General features: G+C 53.7%; 7 protein-coding genes across 7 annotated transcripts; 6 read left to right on the top strand and 1 right to left on the bottom strand.

Annotated features, from left to right (window-relative positions):
* Positions 1-457: 457 nt before the first annotated feature.
* On the top strand, positions 458-2,952 carry CLUP02_00919 (uncharacterized protein; the record flags this gene model as incomplete). The annotated part of the gene is made up of 12 exons (XM_049279965.1): positions 458-513; positions 549-678; positions 834-948; positions 1,073-1,344; positions 1,403-1,500; positions 1,564-1,628; positions 1,791-2,001; positions 2,077-2,198; positions 2,266-2,372; positions 2,507-2,542; positions 2,602-2,706; positions 2,764-2,952. The coding sequence occupies 12 exons, from the start codon at positions 458-460 to the stop codon at positions 2,950-2,952; spliced, it is 1,506 nt and encodes a 501-aa protein (XP_049135922.1).
* Positions 2,953-6,411: 3,459 nt separating this feature from the next.
* On the top strand, positions 6,412-7,563 carry CLUP02_00918 (chitin synthase export chaperone; the record flags this gene model as incomplete). The annotated part of the gene is made up of 5 exons (XM_049279964.1): positions 6,412-6,441; positions 6,497-6,532; positions 6,623-6,804; positions 6,865-6,958; positions 7,018-7,563. 5 exons carry the CDS (start codon positions 6,412-6,414, stop codon positions 7,561-7,563), a joined length of 888 nt encoding a protein of 295 aa, XP_049135921.1.
* Positions 7,564-8,983: 1,420 nt separating this feature from the next.
* On the bottom strand, positions 8,984-9,800 carry CLUP02_00917 (cytochrome b561; the record flags this gene model as incomplete). Its single annotated transcript, XM_049279963.1, has 2 exons — positions 8,984-9,588; positions 9,668-9,800. The coding sequence occupies 2 exons, from the start codon at positions 9,798-9,800 to the stop codon at positions 8,984-8,986; spliced, it is 738 nt and encodes a 245-aa protein (XP_049135920.1).
* Positions 9,801-10,440: 640 nt separating this feature from the next.
* Positions 10,441-11,791, top strand: CLUP02_00916 (uncharacterized protein; the record flags this gene model as incomplete). The annotated part of the gene is made up of 7 exons (XM_049279962.1): positions 10,441-10,540; positions 10,615-10,899; positions 10,987-11,114; positions 11,155-11,172; positions 11,246-11,258; positions 11,350-11,502; positions 11,586-11,791. The coding sequence occupies 7 exons, from the start codon at positions 10,441-10,443 to the stop codon at positions 11,789-11,791; spliced, it is 903 nt and encodes a 300-aa protein (XP_049135919.1).
* Positions 11,792-11,822: 31 nt separating this feature from the next.
* Positions 11,823-13,265, top strand: CLUP02_00915 (allantoicase; the record flags this gene model as incomplete). Its single annotated transcript, XM_049279961.1, has 3 exons — positions 11,823-11,981; positions 12,027-12,195; positions 12,295-13,265. 3 exons carry the CDS (start codon positions 11,823-11,825, stop codon positions 13,263-13,265), a joined length of 1,299 nt encoding a protein of 432 aa, XP_049135918.1.
* A 366-nt stretch (positions 13,266-13,631) lies between these two features.
* On the top strand, positions 13,632-14,349 carry CLUP02_00914 (uncharacterized protein; the record flags this gene model as incomplete). The annotated part of the gene is made up of 5 exons (XM_049279960.1): positions 13,632-13,694; positions 13,789-13,815; positions 13,873-13,911; positions 13,983-14,081; positions 14,128-14,349. 5 exons carry the CDS (start codon positions 13,632-13,634, stop codon positions 14,347-14,349), a joined length of 450 nt encoding a protein of 149 aa, XP_049135917.1.
* A 62-nt stretch (positions 14,350-14,411) lies between these two features.
* Positions 14,412-17,020, top strand: CLUP02_00913 (DIL domain-containing protein; the record flags this gene model as incomplete). Its single annotated transcript, XM_049279959.1, has 4 exons — positions 14,412-14,553; positions 14,645-15,021; positions 15,075-15,473; positions 15,524-17,020. 4 exons carry the CDS (start codon positions 14,412-14,414, stop codon positions 17,018-17,020), a joined length of 2,415 nt encoding a protein of 804 aa, XP_049135916.1.
* Positions 17,021-17,114: the final 94 nt, after the last annotated feature.

Below are 17,114 nucleotides of genomic sequence, written 5' to 3'. Positions count from 1 at the left end.
CGGGGGCCGCTAGTGAAGCGCCCGTACCCAACCTTCGTGCCATCCAATGCCTATTCGCCAGGGGTGCTTTGGACGACACTGACGGGAAGAGTGCGATAAGATAAGAGAGGAAACTCGTCGTTTCCTCACATCTTCCTGTTCCTGCACTTCCAATACGGTTCTACCGCTCCTCCTAAGTAAGGTCAGGTACCTGACGCTCATTGCTATCAGAATATCAGTTCAGTGAACTGGGGGCAAGAATGTTCCGCAAGGTATCGGTGGCAAGAGCGTTTGCAAGGCAAGGGGCTTACATCTTCCACTGAAAATTGTTTGTCAATTGCATGGCCCGACCACAGCTCCTAGATTAAGGTATCAACATATCTGGAAAAGAAAACCGACGCTCTCTTTTTCTGGCCACGCAAATGTATATTTATATTGGCATCTACATATGATATCCTGATCTCGCCAACGTCATTCGATGGCTTCGGTGTCGGGTTGGCGACGCCTCGGTCAAAACAGAGCACCCTCCACATGGTAGGTATCTCGGTTTGACTGACACTGACTGACAGCGTGACCGACGTCAAGGCGTTGCCAGTCTTGGAGTACAATGTCCCAAAATATCCAGTTACTGGACGAGAACGAATAACAATCCCCGATTCAGGTTCTCACCGAATTCACGGAGTCGAGGAGGAGGGACTGGTAGAAAATCGCCATACCCAACTCACCTATAGTAAAGACAGAAACTAAACTACTCTTGATTTCTACATCTCAATTCTTGCGGGAGTAATGATACCTAGGAAAAACACCAGCAAGCTCACTTACCAGAGTTACTGCTTTGGCACACGCCGAGCTAGGTATACCTTCCATTCCCTCTGCCGCGTGAAGGGCCAAGATGCAGTAGTAGTAGCAGCTCGAGCGAGGAAGACCCCCAAAACCAGACACCGGAAAAGGTCGAGAGGCAACCCAATCGTGATTGGCCGTAGACCTGCATCCATCTCCTTCCTTCCAAGATATTCATGAGGTCTAGACGCTAAGCAATGCAATTCTATTTCAAGAACCACAACTAAACATGACATCTCGCGTGATTGGACAGGAAAGAAGGCAATGATCGACGCGAGGGACCCGACAACTCTAATTCTTTGCTTCTCAGTTGCTACATTGGCGGGGTGGAACGTACACTGCAAGAGCCATGCCCTGATTACCAAGAGAAGACATATAGAACTGAGTATAGGTCACGCCGTTGCTGTTGGAGTTTACATTTCATTAAGGGTACCGCGCATCACAGCGGTGATCTTCAATTATTACACGCGTACAAGCCGCGGTGCCACGGTCTACAGCCCTCACATCGCAAAGATAATTGGCAGGGTTTGTACGAATTGGACGCGGGTTGTGTGGTCGTCCGTCGTTGGATGCACACTGCGAGATGCACTGCCACACCCATAAATCACATGAAGAGAGAGTGGCGCAAAATGCTGCGTCAGCGTCAAGCGCCACGACTGCGTACTGGACGCCCGAGGGAGCGTGGGATGGTTGCAATAGAATGAGTTTCGCCAGGTTCTAGAACGACTTCTTCAGCACGACCAGGATGTTCAGACGTAGATCCTTCAGTTCCGCAACCGCAATGACGAGAAACAAGACGGTCGAAGCTGGTCCAACTTTGCCAACCTTCCCGCTGTTTAATTGATGAGGTACTGTGGTGCGGATACTCAAAACATCTATGCACTGTTGAGAGGGGGGCAGTGTGGTATGCTCCGTATCCGAACAAACTTCACATTGCTCCATTCATTAGTAGGGAGACCCTCGCTCTTGAGAGGCGGAAGCCAAGAGAGTATGGGACCCCGATGGGCAGTTTGCTCCATTCAATGACCGTCCATTTCAGCCCTTTATGCCCCCGACCGCCTTGGATCAATGCGGCCATCTCGACCAGCGATTGGGACAGATTCTCCCCACCCACAAGAACTTGCAACCCGAGGAGCGGATGCTGAGTTGGTCAAAGATGGCTTGCTCGGTGGCGAAGAACAAGTAGCCACAACCAAGGTATGTACGATTTGACAGATGCAGCTGGGGGGGGATTTGCGGTGAACTGACGAAAGAAAGCGGTCGTGGCGCTGTACGGAGTATTGTGTTGGTTGCTGTCGAGACTACGGGGGAACCCCTGTTCCAACCTGTCGCCAGCCGAAAACTCGATCTGAGGCTAAGCCATCGTGGGCCGTATTCAGGTGGGAGTATTCATACCGACAGACTGATAGGCGGTACATAGACAGGTAGGTAAGACACGTCGATCAGCGGTATCTGGTTTCTCGCATACATTTGAATGTAAAGTGGCTATCTGCAAGCCTTGCGATAGCTCAAACTTGAGCGGATCAAGACCTGAAAAAAGGGCTGGCCGAGAAGTGCAAACTTGAGAGGCTGGGAGCCACCAAAGATGGAGGCTAGCGGCCTTCCTGTCCCGGCTTGGTTCCGTTCGAGCCGGCCGCGGTGTGTGCGGGTGGGCTACTCCCCCGGCAAGATGTGCGGGGACATCTAGTACGGATACCGACGAGTCGACGAGTCGGCAACCGGTGTAAGGTATCTTTGGTCCTAGTTCTTCTTGGAGTTCGGGTTGAGGTGACAAGACCTTAGAAGGGTTCGCGACGCTTGTTCAGACTCCCTGCAGTCGCGGGGGCCCTATCATTACTCAAGCGCCCAACAGAAACGGTTCAGGATGCTTCTCAATGGGCAGCGGCCGTTGGCTAGTAGACGTTGAAGGCGTGCGGCAGAGTCCAGACACTTGTGGAGGCCAAGTACCTGAGGTACCTCATGTTTTGGATCGGGTTGGCAACGGGTGGCCGGATGGCAGCGTTTGCGAGACGGCAGTTGTCACTGAAGGCCGCAAAGCCAGACGTTTGCATGGCTTTTCCCAGAACCGGCGATCAAGTTTCATCTGCTGAGGAGATTTCCTACTGCCCCAGCCTCTTCGTGCGAATCCCCTGATGCAATGTGGAAGATTTGGATCGGGTCGGGAACAAGCGAAATTGGAGCCACACGTATTGGACAGAGCAGCTCACTATGTCAAGCTTGATATTTGCGGGCGGTGGTACGAATAACCAGGTTGCAGAGACATGTTGGCAATGACTCTGGTCACTGATGAGAATTCGTAGACCATGCGTAACTACTACGCAGTACGTGGTTCTGAGTCTGTGCTAGGGCGGACGCGGGTCTCGTAAGCATTGAGTGAGTGGTGGCGCATCTTTGATTGATGAGACGGCGTACGATAAACGATGCGCTTGGTGTGGACTGATGCACGGTGTCTCTGTGTGGGTACTTTACACCTTGCAATGCCATGCGATGACCTCCAGGTTGGCGTCGATGTTGCAAAGGAATGTAGAGCACAGGCTTCAGGGTGCCTCATGCGTGGAACAGACGTCAATTCCAGCGTCACCCGTGTCTATTCGATCATGCTCTCCACCTCCCTCGACTCCTCAAGTCCTCGAGTACCTCTGTCTAGGTTGGTTTGGTGACTCGGGCTAGACGCTGGCTTCTGGCGGGAGCATACTAGAATGTCTCGGCCGGTGAGGTATAGTGCAATACCTTTTCATTGGAGTACGGTCGATTCTTGCTGTGCGTTTGTAGATGCGACACAGAGCACGTGTTCGGTTATGAGTACGGAGTAGTTGAAGTAGGCATACGGAGTACTGAAAGGAAGAGGCAGAGATGACCAGAACCAACGCCGTGACGCTTCAACGAGGCTGGATCATGAGTGGAGCGCAGGGAGTTGGGTGTAGGGATTCAAGGTGAAGGGCCAGGTGAGTGACGATCACGGAGTTCGCGATGGCCGTGAACGGTGGAGCACAGGCATGGCGAGGGAGTGGGCCACGGCCGAGGGAGGAATTGCTCGAAAGGTTGCATATGAGTACGGAGTATAGAATCTGTAAAAGTCAACCGTGGAGGGTGAAAATGAAGGATACGTGGCGGCGAGAGTTGTAAGGGAGGTGTGAGGTTGCAGAGGGCGGCTTCCCAGCTCATCGTGCATGAAAGCTGCCAATTTGCCGACTTTATTACCAAGGCGGCGCAAGAGTCCAAGACCCAGCCAGTTCTTTCCATTTGGTTTGGGCTACTCTACCTAGGTACTACGTACCGTACCGCGAATCGGTACGTATTCGAAGAGATAGGTACTCGGCGATTCGGCCCCGAGATGTCGCAACGTACGATTCCGCTTGCTTTTGTCTGGTGCTGTTCAGCCGTGTCTCCCTTCTCCGTCTTCCTCTCCCACAGGCGTTGGATGAACGCTGCTTGGTGAAGACCTACGCATTATGTTCTGCTCGCACCAGCACTGGCATGATGGCATCTAACCGAAACAGGCCAGGCGCAAAAGAATGACAACTTTGCGTGTAATCTACGGATGCCACACTAATACTACTAAGGGCCGTCCGGGAGCTCGCGAGGTCGTGGTGGTTGCCAAATCTCATGTGCGACATCAGACGAGCTGGAGCATCCTCTCCATGACTTTGCAAATGGAAACCCGCCCTGTTCGCGCCTGGCTTTGACACATGTGCTCACAGATGCTTGTCGCGATTTCATCTGCCCAGGGCTGCCTCATTCCCTTCCTTGTCTCAACTCCTACACGGTAAGTACCATAGGTGAGTAAAGGTGTACAGATGCGGCAAGAGGCCGGTGAATAAGAGCATTGGCTGCGCGACCGTGATACAGAGAGAAATCGCAAAAAAAAGAAAGGAAAGAAAAGAAGGAAAGCAGGGTGGGAGCACACCGGACTGGGGGTCGCCAAATTACACTTCCAAGGACCCGCCAGTTGTTCGCGAGCTGCCTGGAAATCTTTCGTCCCAAGTGGCCGCATCGTCCAATCATGGCGCGTGCGACTGCACCACGGAAGCGCCAGATGGTTTAGCGTTACCGGCCAAGGGGGTGGGGAGGTACACTATAATTCATCGCAGCAAAACTGGAAAATCAAACCTGCCTTTTCCTACGAAATACTCCGTACGTCAACTCTCTTGACGCTTGAGGTTCCGTGTGCCTCAAACCCTCTCCATCCCAGGTGGGCCAGTGGCTCAGTTTTCTTTGATGCGCCCAGCCCTGTCGCTTCAAGTTCAGGTGTCCAGTACGAATAGGGAAAGCTACCTACCTTATCCCATGAGATTGCCGTCAGTCATGGAAGGTGACATGGAAGCAATGGAAAGTACCTGTTTGCTTCACACATTGTAAGGTGAGAGCAAGAGAGGGAAGAAAACGTTCGAGAGGCTCTTCCCCCAAGCTACCTAAATTGACCTAAGATAGCTGCTCTCGAAGCGTCCAAGGCGATGGACGACACCAGGAACCTGGAAGCAATCCCATAATACGGATACTTGAAAGATACTTCCTCAAGGTAGGTACCTTGCCTCAGTCCAGTGCCTCGCTAAGAAGGTGAGAGGCACGAGAGGCTGGCTACCTATCTCTCCCACCTTAGGCATGAATATCCAGGTACCAGCCTGTACCTTGTTCCTGCCTTAGCACCCCTCCTCCCTGCTTTCCTGCCAGCCTGCCAAGGTACCTACCGCCCACCTCCACTACTAAATTTTGTACTCCGTACCCGGGCAGTTGCCAATCCTCTCCCCTAGCCCCCCTCGTCAATCACCCTTCGGCGCTATTACTCGAAGGGCACCGCACGAAACCTCTCTAGGACTAAACGCCTCCACTCCTTACTCACTTGGCTTATATTGTCCCACCGCCCTCTGCGCGCCGCCTCCCGACGTCCCTCACGCCTTTCCCGTCACTTTGCGCCTGCGAAACCACCTGCACCCCCAGCTGCAACCTACCTGCATCTGCTGCCCATCGTCTTCCTCGCTGCCGTCTTGCCTTACCTTGAGGCTTGCCCCCAAAGCAACCGCATCCCCCAAAATTTCGGCACCAATTCAATTTCCTCATCGCATCATCCAACGACCACTGCGTATATTTGTCGACTGGCAGTATTGAGGGACCGAAAATCCGCAAAGGGGGGAATCGAGAGGGAACAAACAGCTAGCTGTCAACAAGACAACCAACCGTTGCCTCGAAATCAGCTGAGAAGAAAGTCGCATCGCGTCGACGGGGGAAGGATCGAAATACGAGGCTGCGAAACAGGACCCGCTTGCTCAACCAGCCACCCGACAACATATTCCTCACCTTCGCCAACTTTTGCGAACAACCATCAACCTCAACCAACTCTAAGAACGAGAGGAGCAGATCGGACTTGTAGCTACCGGCTGACCGTTACCGTTTTGCCGCCTCGCCGTTCCATGTACACCTCAACAACGCGACTCTAATACTAGTTACGCCGTTCGAATCCACTCGCCCTCGAGACATCAACGCCTTTGTTCTTGCCGCCTGCAAAAGCACCTGAATTTGGGAACACTTGACGTTCAAAGGAAAGGGACACACATTGGCACGTAGCTGTTAGTCTCGCCGCAAACGTCAGCCACCATGGGTTCAACACAGTTTGGCAACTTTTTTGTAAGTTGTGCCCACCATCTTGTCGCATACCGCGTGGTGCTAACCATGTCCACAGAACTTCTGCCGAGACTCAACACTACCCGTCTGCAATGTATGTTGAATTCTTCATCGACATCTCGCGATATGCATCTGATGAGCTTTCGCGAGCTTCGGCAACCTAAACTAACCGATTCTTCCTCAGGTGCTATCCGACAGCCATAGTCAAGCTGGCCCGTGGGACCAATGCGTGTTGAAGGGTATCTCCCTCAGCGGAGGCCGCAAGCTGGGAAATCTCGGCTCAATTCTCATTGCCGCCCTTGCTATTGTCGTGACACTTTTTCTATTGCTGCGGTCTGAGCGGAAGAAGGCTGCAGTAGGTCGGAGGTAAGCCCGTGACGTCGCTCAGGCATTGCGCACGACCGGCAAGCTAACCTTGATGCACAGGGAAATGCAACTGTTCCTTGTCAGCTTTATCATTATTGAAATATGCGAGATCTTCACCGTTGGAGACTTTCCATTGGCGGAAAACGTTCGAATAGTTAGTTTCCCGGTTGAGGCTCTAACTTTGTGGGAGCAATTATCCTGACTGACGTATAGGCTTTCACTGGAATTCATCTTGGTATGATTATTGCATCGACCTGGATCCTCATGCTCAACGCGGTCGTTGGCTACCAAATCGTCGACGATGGAACGCCTATGTCCATGGGCCTGATCATTGCCTCCGCCACTATCCTCTTGGGCGGTACGCTTTACATCACGCTTGATACCGGCTTCAAGTGGACGGGTTACTGGGACTCTTCGTACACTGCGCCGAACCGCCACATTGCTCTCTACGTCCTGTACCAGCTTGCGCCGCTAATTTTCCTTGTCGCATTTTTCGTTCTCGAAGCTATCCTCGTCGTTCGGGTTCTCGGCGAGATGCGGCCGATGATCTACTTGACGGCAGCCTTGCTACTCTTTGCCATTGGTCAGATCTTCAACTACGTTGTGAGCTCTCACATCTGCAATGGCACCAATGGTGCGATTGACGGCGCGCTATTCGAGACCTTGTTCACCCTGCTTGCTGTCGTGGCAGTCTGGGTGTTCTGGTCTAGCATCACCGAGGATGATTGGCCCATGCCTGTCGGAACCACCTTCCCCTAGAAAGGAGGTCACTCTACTATCAAAAGGGAAAACGGTATGATGAGACCGTACGCAAACAATTTGTCGAGCACTTGAACAGCGAAGTCCGCGCGACAATGTGGCTGCTGCTTACTTGCAAAGCAGCGATGGGCAGGCCGTATGTCTGGGGTCACCATTCATGCCGTAGCAGTGAGTCCGCTTATCCTCGATGGCGCGCCATGCCCAGCTGTGTCTTTCCGCTGTGAAGATTCGGTCGCCAGCCGCCTTCCACCAGGCCATACAGCCGCGAACCGATGACGATGCGCGAGGTTGAGCTAGTGGCATGGAGCCCACGAGGATGCACAATATGGCCGCACCCATAATCGATCCTGGAGACACCCATGTCGACTCTGGATATTTTCTTTACACTCTTTAGCACCGGCCAACCCAAATGGTCGAACGACGTGCACGAATTTTGAATACCGAGGGCATGCGATAAGACACATGCTGAATATTTCATAATTTTCAATCTCACCTAATCCTGAGAGATTTGAGATGGTAATGAGACGAAATGCTGCCTCGGCAGTATAAACCAGCGGAGAAGGAGAGGAGAGATGCCTTTGGGGCATGTTTATGACCTTTGGAAGAGGATTCCATGTTTGAAAGCGCAGATGCATGAGACGATGAATGGACGCGCGAGACGTCTCGTCTTGTTTGTACAGCGTGGTGATTTTGATATTCTACGTATTGGCGGACAGTATACCCCAGAGGAGCGACTAATGTATATGAAAGTCGAATGATGGAATTGACAGATGAATGGTTTACTTGCAAGTTTTTGTCTGAAAGATCGTGATTATTCCTGTATAAGTTATAAGCGCGCCACATGCCTGTAACGTTTTGCTAACGCCAGAAATAATCATCCCCAATGGTCAAATTGTTGTGATGTCCGCAAAGTCGATCTCGTTGGTCATGCAGTCATGTACTGCTCAACGTTCAGCTCCCATGCGGACCGAGTAACCATCGACGTCTCCAAAGTCCTTCCGCACGTAGCTGGCCAACCTTGGGCTTTCTGATGAGGCGGTGGGAATGTTTTCAATTGCGTCTGGGTAGACATGCGATGTTGAACAGACAAAGGTTAGGTAAAGAATCAAATAATCACTATGCAACTTGCAAACGCTACAAGATAATTCGACAGATTAGTAACGACGCCTGACAGCGACAGACCCACGCGATTCGATCCCATGGTGTGAATTCTCAGGAACAACCCTACAAAGCAGACGCTTATGCGATCTTGACTTTAACCAAAGTGCAAAACTTCCCGTTCCCTTCAGATAAGCTTCGCTGGTATCCCTTTTCTTCCCTTCTCGTTTGTTGTTTGAGGCGAATTGATCTAGGTTAAAGTGACTTGCGAAGACCGGCACCCATATTGAGCCAGTACCAATGAAGCCGTTTTCCGCCAGAATCAAGACGAGAAACCAAGCTTCTGCTTTTGCACGCGCGGGATGATACCCACGAGGATCAAGAGAGAAGTTACGACGACAGCCCAGAGCTTCAGCTTCAATACATTATAGTTGAAACCGGTGTCAATGGCTGTCGCAGCCGTCACGAGTAGAAGCACAAGAACGACGTAGCCGCTCCAGCGGTGGTACTTCCAAATTGACTTGGCGGTATCCTCGCCTCCGTACAACTTCGGGGTAGCCCACATTGTGAAGCCGACAATGTACTGCAACAAGAGGATGATGGAGACGGTGACGCCGAGGTAGCCGTGGACGGAGTGGAAGTGGGAGTCTGGGCCCTGCAGGTACTTATTGTACTCGATGATGCCGACGCCAGCGACGAGGAAGAGAAAGGCGAGCAGGTTGAGGCCGGCGTGAACGCGCTGGCCGACGCGCTTCTGCTCGGGAGTGTGCGTCGGCTGCAGCGAGAGGATCGACTGGGTGAGGGTGAAGATGGCGAGACTCTGCGCGAGCGGGTGGCCGGAAAAGAGGATTACGTCCTTCGTCAGCACGGCGGCCCAGATCATGGCAACGAAGATGACGGCGCCGAATTGGGCGATGATACCGGTGCCTGCGAAGGTTTACAAATCAGCAGCCACCCGGAAAACCTCAAAGGGAGACGGGGTGTGGCTGGGGGGAAAGCATCATACCGATAATGAGGTTCCTGGCGATGAATTCATCCGGTTCTTGCTGGGCGTCGCCGGGTCGACCGAGAAGAGGCTCGAACTCGTTATCGCCATCGCCTCGTGGGGGTGGTTCTGGAAGTCCTGTGGCAGAAGACATGATCGTTGGCGTAGTCGCGGTTGTCTTTGTTGTTGGGAGTTACAAAGAGGGCCTCGGGAAATGGGTCTCGGGGAATGCGTTGTATTTCTAGGAGCGAGGGCGCAAAGCTACGACAGATCTATTCTCGATTGTCGCGACAGGAATCGCGATTGTTGTAGTCAGGAAGGATGAAGAGATCAAGTTGGGACAAGCACACAGGGCGGTGTTGAAGTATGGCCTAATTGCCGTGATTACGGAGAGCCGGGTTTGGAAGGAGGAGAAGAAAGATGAGGGAAGGGACGGCATTTTGGCGGTCGGAAAAGGTACAGAGAAGTCGTCGATGGCGGCATCGATGACGGCGAGGTTGTCTCGAGCTGTGACCTATCGGAGGCCGTGTATTTCGGATTGAGCAGTGGTTGCAGGGGGTGATTGCAGGGAACGGTGCGCTAAACGTTGGAGGTGGGGTAAGGTCGGTAACCTGCCGCTACCGGTCCGTTGCTGTAGAATTCGGGGTGAGGATACGTACCGTGCTGGTATAAGCACCAGAAGCACAAACCAGGCAACCGCTAACATCGATCTCACCCACCATCCTGCACGCATATGGCCACCTCATTGCGCACAAAAGACGCTAAGGACGGTTGCTCTCAAGCTTTCCCCCAGCATGGGCCGGCTCGCATTGTTGTTGCCATTTAGTCGTCTATGCATTCGTCTGCAGGAGGGGCGGAGGTTCGGCTTCTGTCTGGGTGATGACTGTTACTCCCGTGGACAAATGGAGGACCACAACGCTCTTTCAGCGATCTCGAGGCGAAGAAGAGGTAGAAAAGGTCAACCCCAGTTTCTGGCGGGTCGGGTAGGTCCAACGGTCTCCCATCTGCCAATGACGAGAGTTCTGAGGATGATACCTATGCGAGGTGTGCTCGGGAGTTGGACCTCGCGTCGAAAATCACTGCCTTGTCTTGGCCCCATAGCAGTAGACAACCTGACAACCTGGAACCGCAGGTAGTGTGCGTGTCATCTATCTCACGAAAGGTGTGGAAGGAAGTGCTGGTGTCGTCGGTCATGACCCCTCAAGCGACCTCTCTTACCAACTACTTGTTCACGACAACATTTGCCCTTACTTGTGTAGTCTAAGGCTGGTTACTTCCCACGTGATGGACCGAGGGGTACCTCTTACCCTCCGTCGCTTCTCTTCCTCGATTGTTCCTAGCCGCAATATGCGACACCCTCCCGAGCGAACAGCAGCAGCATCTCCCCGTGATGGATGACCCTGCCGACGACGATGATGGTTGTCGGAGCGGTCAATGCCATATCTTATCAGATTCTCAAAATCACGGGGTGATCGATGTTTGAAGTGTTGTAGACTTTCATGTTGCAGGCTGTCACTGAAGTACATGTACACACACACATACACGCTGGCATAAAGTAAAGATGGAAGCAGAGAGAGGGTCATGATGACATGAAAACAGGAAGAGGGGCATGGTTCCACCTACATATAATTCTACATACAGACTGCCAGTAACTATACACGGATCTTAAAGATCGGAGAGTCTTCCGAATGGTAGCATCTCAGAGCCTCCCGTCCGGCCGTGGCTCGCATATCGGCTTCCACCGCGTACCTCATCGTCCCCAATTTCTCGGCGCCAATTCTACCAGGAGCCTCCCGTCCCGCCCCGCCGACCGAATAGCGGGGTTCGCACCGTCACACTGGACTCACGGGCGCTCAGTGCCACTCGAACTGGGCCGATGGGATTGCGGGGAAAAAGCAGCAAACCTGTGTGTCACTGTGGTCACTGTGAACGGGTAAAGTCGCAGATTGGTCCGCCGTCTGGCTGTTAGCACAAGGCAGGTACGTTAATTACCTGATTCAATCGAATCATTACGCCTTTTTTCTGCTTATCGCGCCCCGCGCCGTCACTGCCCGCTGGCCGCCGGCCGCCATCAACCCCTCCAAACCCCTCCAATGCGGCCGTCAGCTGTGGCCGCCCGACCTCGGAACTGGCCGCTCGGCGTAGATTCCACGTCCAGTCGGGTGCTTGAAGAACAATGGGAGAAGGGGGCGGGCGAGGCGCCGAACGGCCAAAGCCCGTGACTCTTGCGCGAGACTTTTACTTCTCCTCATCCGACAAACATTCACTTTCACTTTCATCCCACACCTCTCATCCTCTTCCATTCACTCAGTCTACATTTTGCAAACTCCAGGTTGTGATACCATCTATCTAGATATCCTCACAGAACTCACATCTTGAGTCAAACTCTGACCCCGCGCCCGGCGTATTCTGCCCCTCTTCAATTCTCTCAATACCACGCATTTCAACCTTCATCATGGCCAGCGAACAAGAATATACCCTCGAGCAGGTCAAGGCTTCCAGGGTCGCCTCAGATGACATTGACACAACATTCCGCTCAAGCAGCATTGGTAAGTAATGAGTGAGACGCCTCATCGTCCACGCCACCTCGTACACACATACGACAACCTTGTCATGACAAAGAAACAAAAACTGAACCTTCCCTTCAGACTTGATCTCTGCTGCCTTGGGTGGAAAGATTCTCGCCTTCTCAGACGAATGGTTCGCCGAGGCCACCAACTTGTTGACGCCAACCGCGCCCATCAGGCAACCGGGAAAGATGGTCTACACCGGCGCCTGGTACGACGGCTGGGAGACCAGGCGTCACAACACGGAGCCCTTTGACTGGGTCATTGTCCGCCTTGGTGTTGCGTCCGGCACTGTCGAGGGTGTCGAGGTCGACACCGCCTTCTTCTCTGGTAACCACGCCCCCTCAATCTCGGTTGAGGGCTGCTTCAACCTCAACGACGACGAGGTCGTCTCATGGAAGGGTGGCAGGGGCCAGTGGGAGACGATTCTCGGCAACGAAGAGTGTGGCCCGTCGCAGCGCTTCGGATGGAAGCTGGCCGAGCCCAAGCAGAAGCAGTACACTCACGTCCGCCTGAACATGTACCCGGATGGTGGTATTGCCAGATTCCGTCTCTTTGGCCACGCCGTGCCCGTCTTCCCCGACGACAAGGAGGCCATCTTCGACCTGGCTGCCGCCCAGAACGGCGGCGTCGCCATCTCCTGCAGCGACCAGCACTTTGGCACCAAGGACAACCTTCTGCTGCCTGGCCGCGGTAAGGACATGGGAGATGGATGGGAGACGGCCAGATCGCGCAGCAAGGGCCACGTCGACTGGACCATTATCCGTCTCGGCGCCCCCGGTTACGTGCAGAACGTCGTTGTCGACACGGCGCACTTCCGCGGCAACTTCCCGCAAAAGTCAAAGATCGATGCCATCTCGTGGACCGAGAGCGGCGAGCCGGGCGCGGACGCCGCCGGCTGGACGGAGATTGTGGCGCCTAGCAAGTGCGGACCGGATGCGGAGCACGAGTTCCCCAGCGCCGTCAAGGACAAGGCATTCACGCACGTCAAGATCACCATTATTCCGGATGGCGGAGTGAAGAGACTGCGCGTCTTTGGCAAGAGAGCATAGACGTTGCGTGTTGAAAACAGGAGCTTGCTACGTATTCTGTGTCTGGATCCTACGAACAGGGTTTGCAAGCATGGAAGCAAGCATAGGCCGCGGGGGAGTAAGAGGCAAAAGCATAACCAAAGACGAGGATAGATAAATAAATCTCGAAAAAAAAAAAACTTAAATAAGCGAATAAGGGGTAAACTTGATGCCAGGACCTACCTTGCTCCCTCGTGTCTGTGTGTGTGAGTGTGCATGCAGCCGGTCTTTGAGTGATTTGGCCGTGCTGGCTGATCATTAGGGGCATTGGCCAGAAGAGAGATGAAGGGGTCATCTTAAGGCATTTCTACTATTCTTAGGCATCTCTACCGCAATAGAGGCTTGAAGATGAGTACATTACATAGCAAACCAACGGCAGGCATATTATGTATGTTTTACCTCAGGGTAATGGTGCCGAGGAGGGGTTCTCAACTTGACAGGAGAGAGCGATCTTCAGTTGGTAAAGTTCCGTCAGGGGAAGCTTGGTGTGACACTGCACAGCTAGGGCATGCACGATCCATACGTACCTAAGGTAAGGTACTCTTCTGCAACAAGGTAAGGTACCTACATACTCTGGCACTGGTTGGAGTTAGGCGGGGGAGCTTCCTTGAGCGTTGCTGTTCAGGCAGTGGATGAGAGATGAGGTAGCACGGTAGGCACGGATGGGTGCCCGCCGTAATCAATTAGTGACATCAACAGCCCGATCGCCCGTCGTTCATCTACCTGAACTTGGCCCCGTTGGCGTGGACCGTTGCGGGACTCGGGTACCGAGAGTCCTTTCCTATGGGCCAGGACTGGGTCCGGGACTGGGCACACAGCTCACAGCACACACAACTGGACCAAGTGGATTGGACACGGAACAACACTTCGACATCACACGACAGTAGCGGCGCCGAGCGCTATTTCGTTCCTGTTCAACTACCTACCTTTACTTCAACTACTTATCCAGTGCTGGGAGACAGGCCTCGCCCGACATCACAGCTTTTTTGGGAGCCACGAAACTTTCCGTGCGCCGTTTCCCACAAACACCCGGCCCGCATCTTACCTCGAAACTCGCGCCGCATAAAACAATACCCTCGGCCGACTCATTAATGCCTACCGGGCCTCCTGGTTGCCCCTCCTCCCACCATGGACTTCGAGGACGCTAGTGGTGGTTTCGGCGACAAGAAGCCACGCCCACTGCCAGACGACCTGCCCAAGTCTCTCAACGACCGCAGTCGCCGTCCCGTCGAGTTGGTTCCAGAGACGGAGATGTATGATGGATGGCAAGGTTAGTTGAGGTTCCCACGTCATCCGCACGCTGCCCATGAGCACGAAGAGGGGGAGCATCGCATACTGACGCCGCTCGACACATCACACAGGACAATCGCAATTCCTGACCACGCCTGTCCTTGCAAAGCCCCTCAACTTTGGCGACCTAAGCTTAGACGACCGCACCTATGACGACGACATCACAGCAGGCCCCAAGAACAGCGACGCGCGCCTCATGGAGATGATTGCCGCACAAGCCGCCCACCGTGTTGGGCCCGGCTTCGACGACGAAGAAACAATACTGTCAAACGAAAAGTTGTCCGAGGATGAGAAGAAGGACTCTCTGCAGAGAGCTCTGAACATGGCTGCCAGCAATGGCGACGTCGAGAGGGTCAGCAGCATCGTGAGCGGCAAGGCAAAGGCTTATGTCGATATCAATGCGCCGGACGAAGACGGAACCCCGCCACTGATATATGCAAGCTGTTTTGTGAGTTAACGCTTGACGGAGGGGGGGAAGTGCTATCGCTGACTCGGATCCAGGGCCACGAGGGTGTCGTGCAAGCGCTCATCGATGCTGGCGCCGACGTCGACAAGCAAGACCGAAATCAGTGGAGCGCTCTTATGTGGGCGATGACGAATAGGCATAAGAGCATCGCCAAGACTCTCCTCGACAACGGTGCTTCGGCCGAACAAAAGACGTCGTCTGGCCGGACGGCCTTCGACTTCGTCCCTCCCGACAGCGACATGTCCTTCTACCTACATGATAGCGGCTACAATATTGGAAATGCTGGCACCGACGACTTCTACAACCCTGGGTTTTCACAGGATCGGTTCGAGGAAGAAATGGCCGAGAACGAACTGCGGAGGCGGATGATGATGGACAGCGCCCGAGATCTTGAGGTCGACTTGGGCAATGTTGGCATGGATGACCAGCCAGAGGTAAGCTACGATCAGGCACATCTCAAAGGTCTACATGCTGACGTGCGCAGAACTCCGAGGAGCTTGAGGAAGAGCAACCAGAGTTCGAATGGTCTCGCTGTCTTCACGACCAGATGTTTGTTTTCCAGGAACACGAGCTCGACCGCATTCTCGACATCATCATTACGAATATGACGCCCCAGCGATCACCGGCACAAAAGCCTGTACCGGCGAACATGATTTTCTTAAGCGCACGATATGCACACTACCACTCCAGCCCCGACCTCCTAGCCAAGCTCATGATTTCGGCCATGGACAAGATCAACGACGTAGTCGAACAGTATCAGTGGGACATGACGATACTGGCCTTCTGGATATCGAATGCCACTTTGTTGCTTCACTACCTGAAGAAAGACGCCGGGCTCGTGGAGGCCACGGTCGAGTTCCAGGCTCAGCTGTCCGAGCTCATCAACGAGATATTCATCCTCATCGTGCGGGACGCCGAGAGGCGCTTGGACAAGGTGCTTGACGCAGCGATGCTAGACCACGAAACCATCCCAGGCTTCGAAGACATTGCGTTCCAGAACGAGTGGAGGATCTTCAAACGAAAAGCACAAGTCAAGGAAGAGCCCATGGAGAAGCGCTTCCGACCCCCCTCCCCAAAGCAACGGGCGAAGCCTGCTCCGCGCAACGTCACTTCACTACTCTCATCCACCTTGTTTGTTCTTGATCTTTATGATATCCACTCAGTTATTACGGCGCAAATCATCTCTCAACTTCTCTACTGGCTGGGGGCTGAGCTCTTCAACCGCATCATGTCCAACCGAAAGTACTTGGCTCGGACAAAGGCGATGCAAATCCGCATGAACGTGTCAACGCTGGAGGACTGGGCTAGGACCAATAACCGCCAACCAGAACACTATGAAGGAGGTGAGACAAAGTCCTCGGGTGAGACGACCATAGACGCTGCGAGGCGGCACATGGCACCCGTCATCCAGCTGCTTCAATGGCTGCAGTGCTTCTCGTCACTAGGCGCCGACGACCTCGAGGCCTTGGTCGGTACCCTGCAGCAGTTGAAGAGGTTGAGCCCGCAGCAGCTCATACATGCGGCTTCTCATTACAGGCCGGAGGTTGGCGAAAAGGGGTTGCCTAAGAGCGCTCTCAAGTATCTCAACGCAATCCAGGCAGAGCATGTTCGGAGGAAGGAGGATCGCAAGAGCAGCGCACCGTCAACACCGATCAAGACGAAGCCCGCAAACGGCGGCATAGGGGGAACGCCTGGAAGCCAGACGGCGACAAAGACACCAGGAGCTGACGAGAGCGACGAAGAAGAGGACGACGCGCCGGAGAACCTGCTCATGGACCCGGCTATGATGCTACCCTTCATTCTGCCATCAGTCACGGATATGCTAGTCTCCTACGGCGCTGGCTTCGGCGGCGTCAACAAAGAGAGGGCACGCAAATATATCCCCACGGTACCGCCCGAGTTCCTGTCGAAGCTCGAAGCTAGCGGCGCGCGGAAGGGCCCGATGTTTAGTGAGAAGGACTGGGAGAATGAAGAGGTCTGAGAGAGAAAGAGAGAGGCAAGCCTTCCAAGGGCGGACAAAGTATATGAGTAATGGGAATCAGCATTCGACGTTCAACGGGTTGTCCCATCAAGCG

This window comes from Colletotrichum lupini, chromosome 1 (genome assembly GCF_023278565.1).
Source record: "Colletotrichum lupini chromosome 1, complete sequence".
Classification (NCBI taxonomy): Eukaryota; Fungi; Ascomycota; class Sordariomycetes; order Glomerellales; family Glomerellaceae; genus Colletotrichum; species Colletotrichum lupini.
The sequence above is the reverse complement of the archived record's forward strand: the minus strand, read 5'-3'. Positions and strand labels throughout refer to the sequence as shown.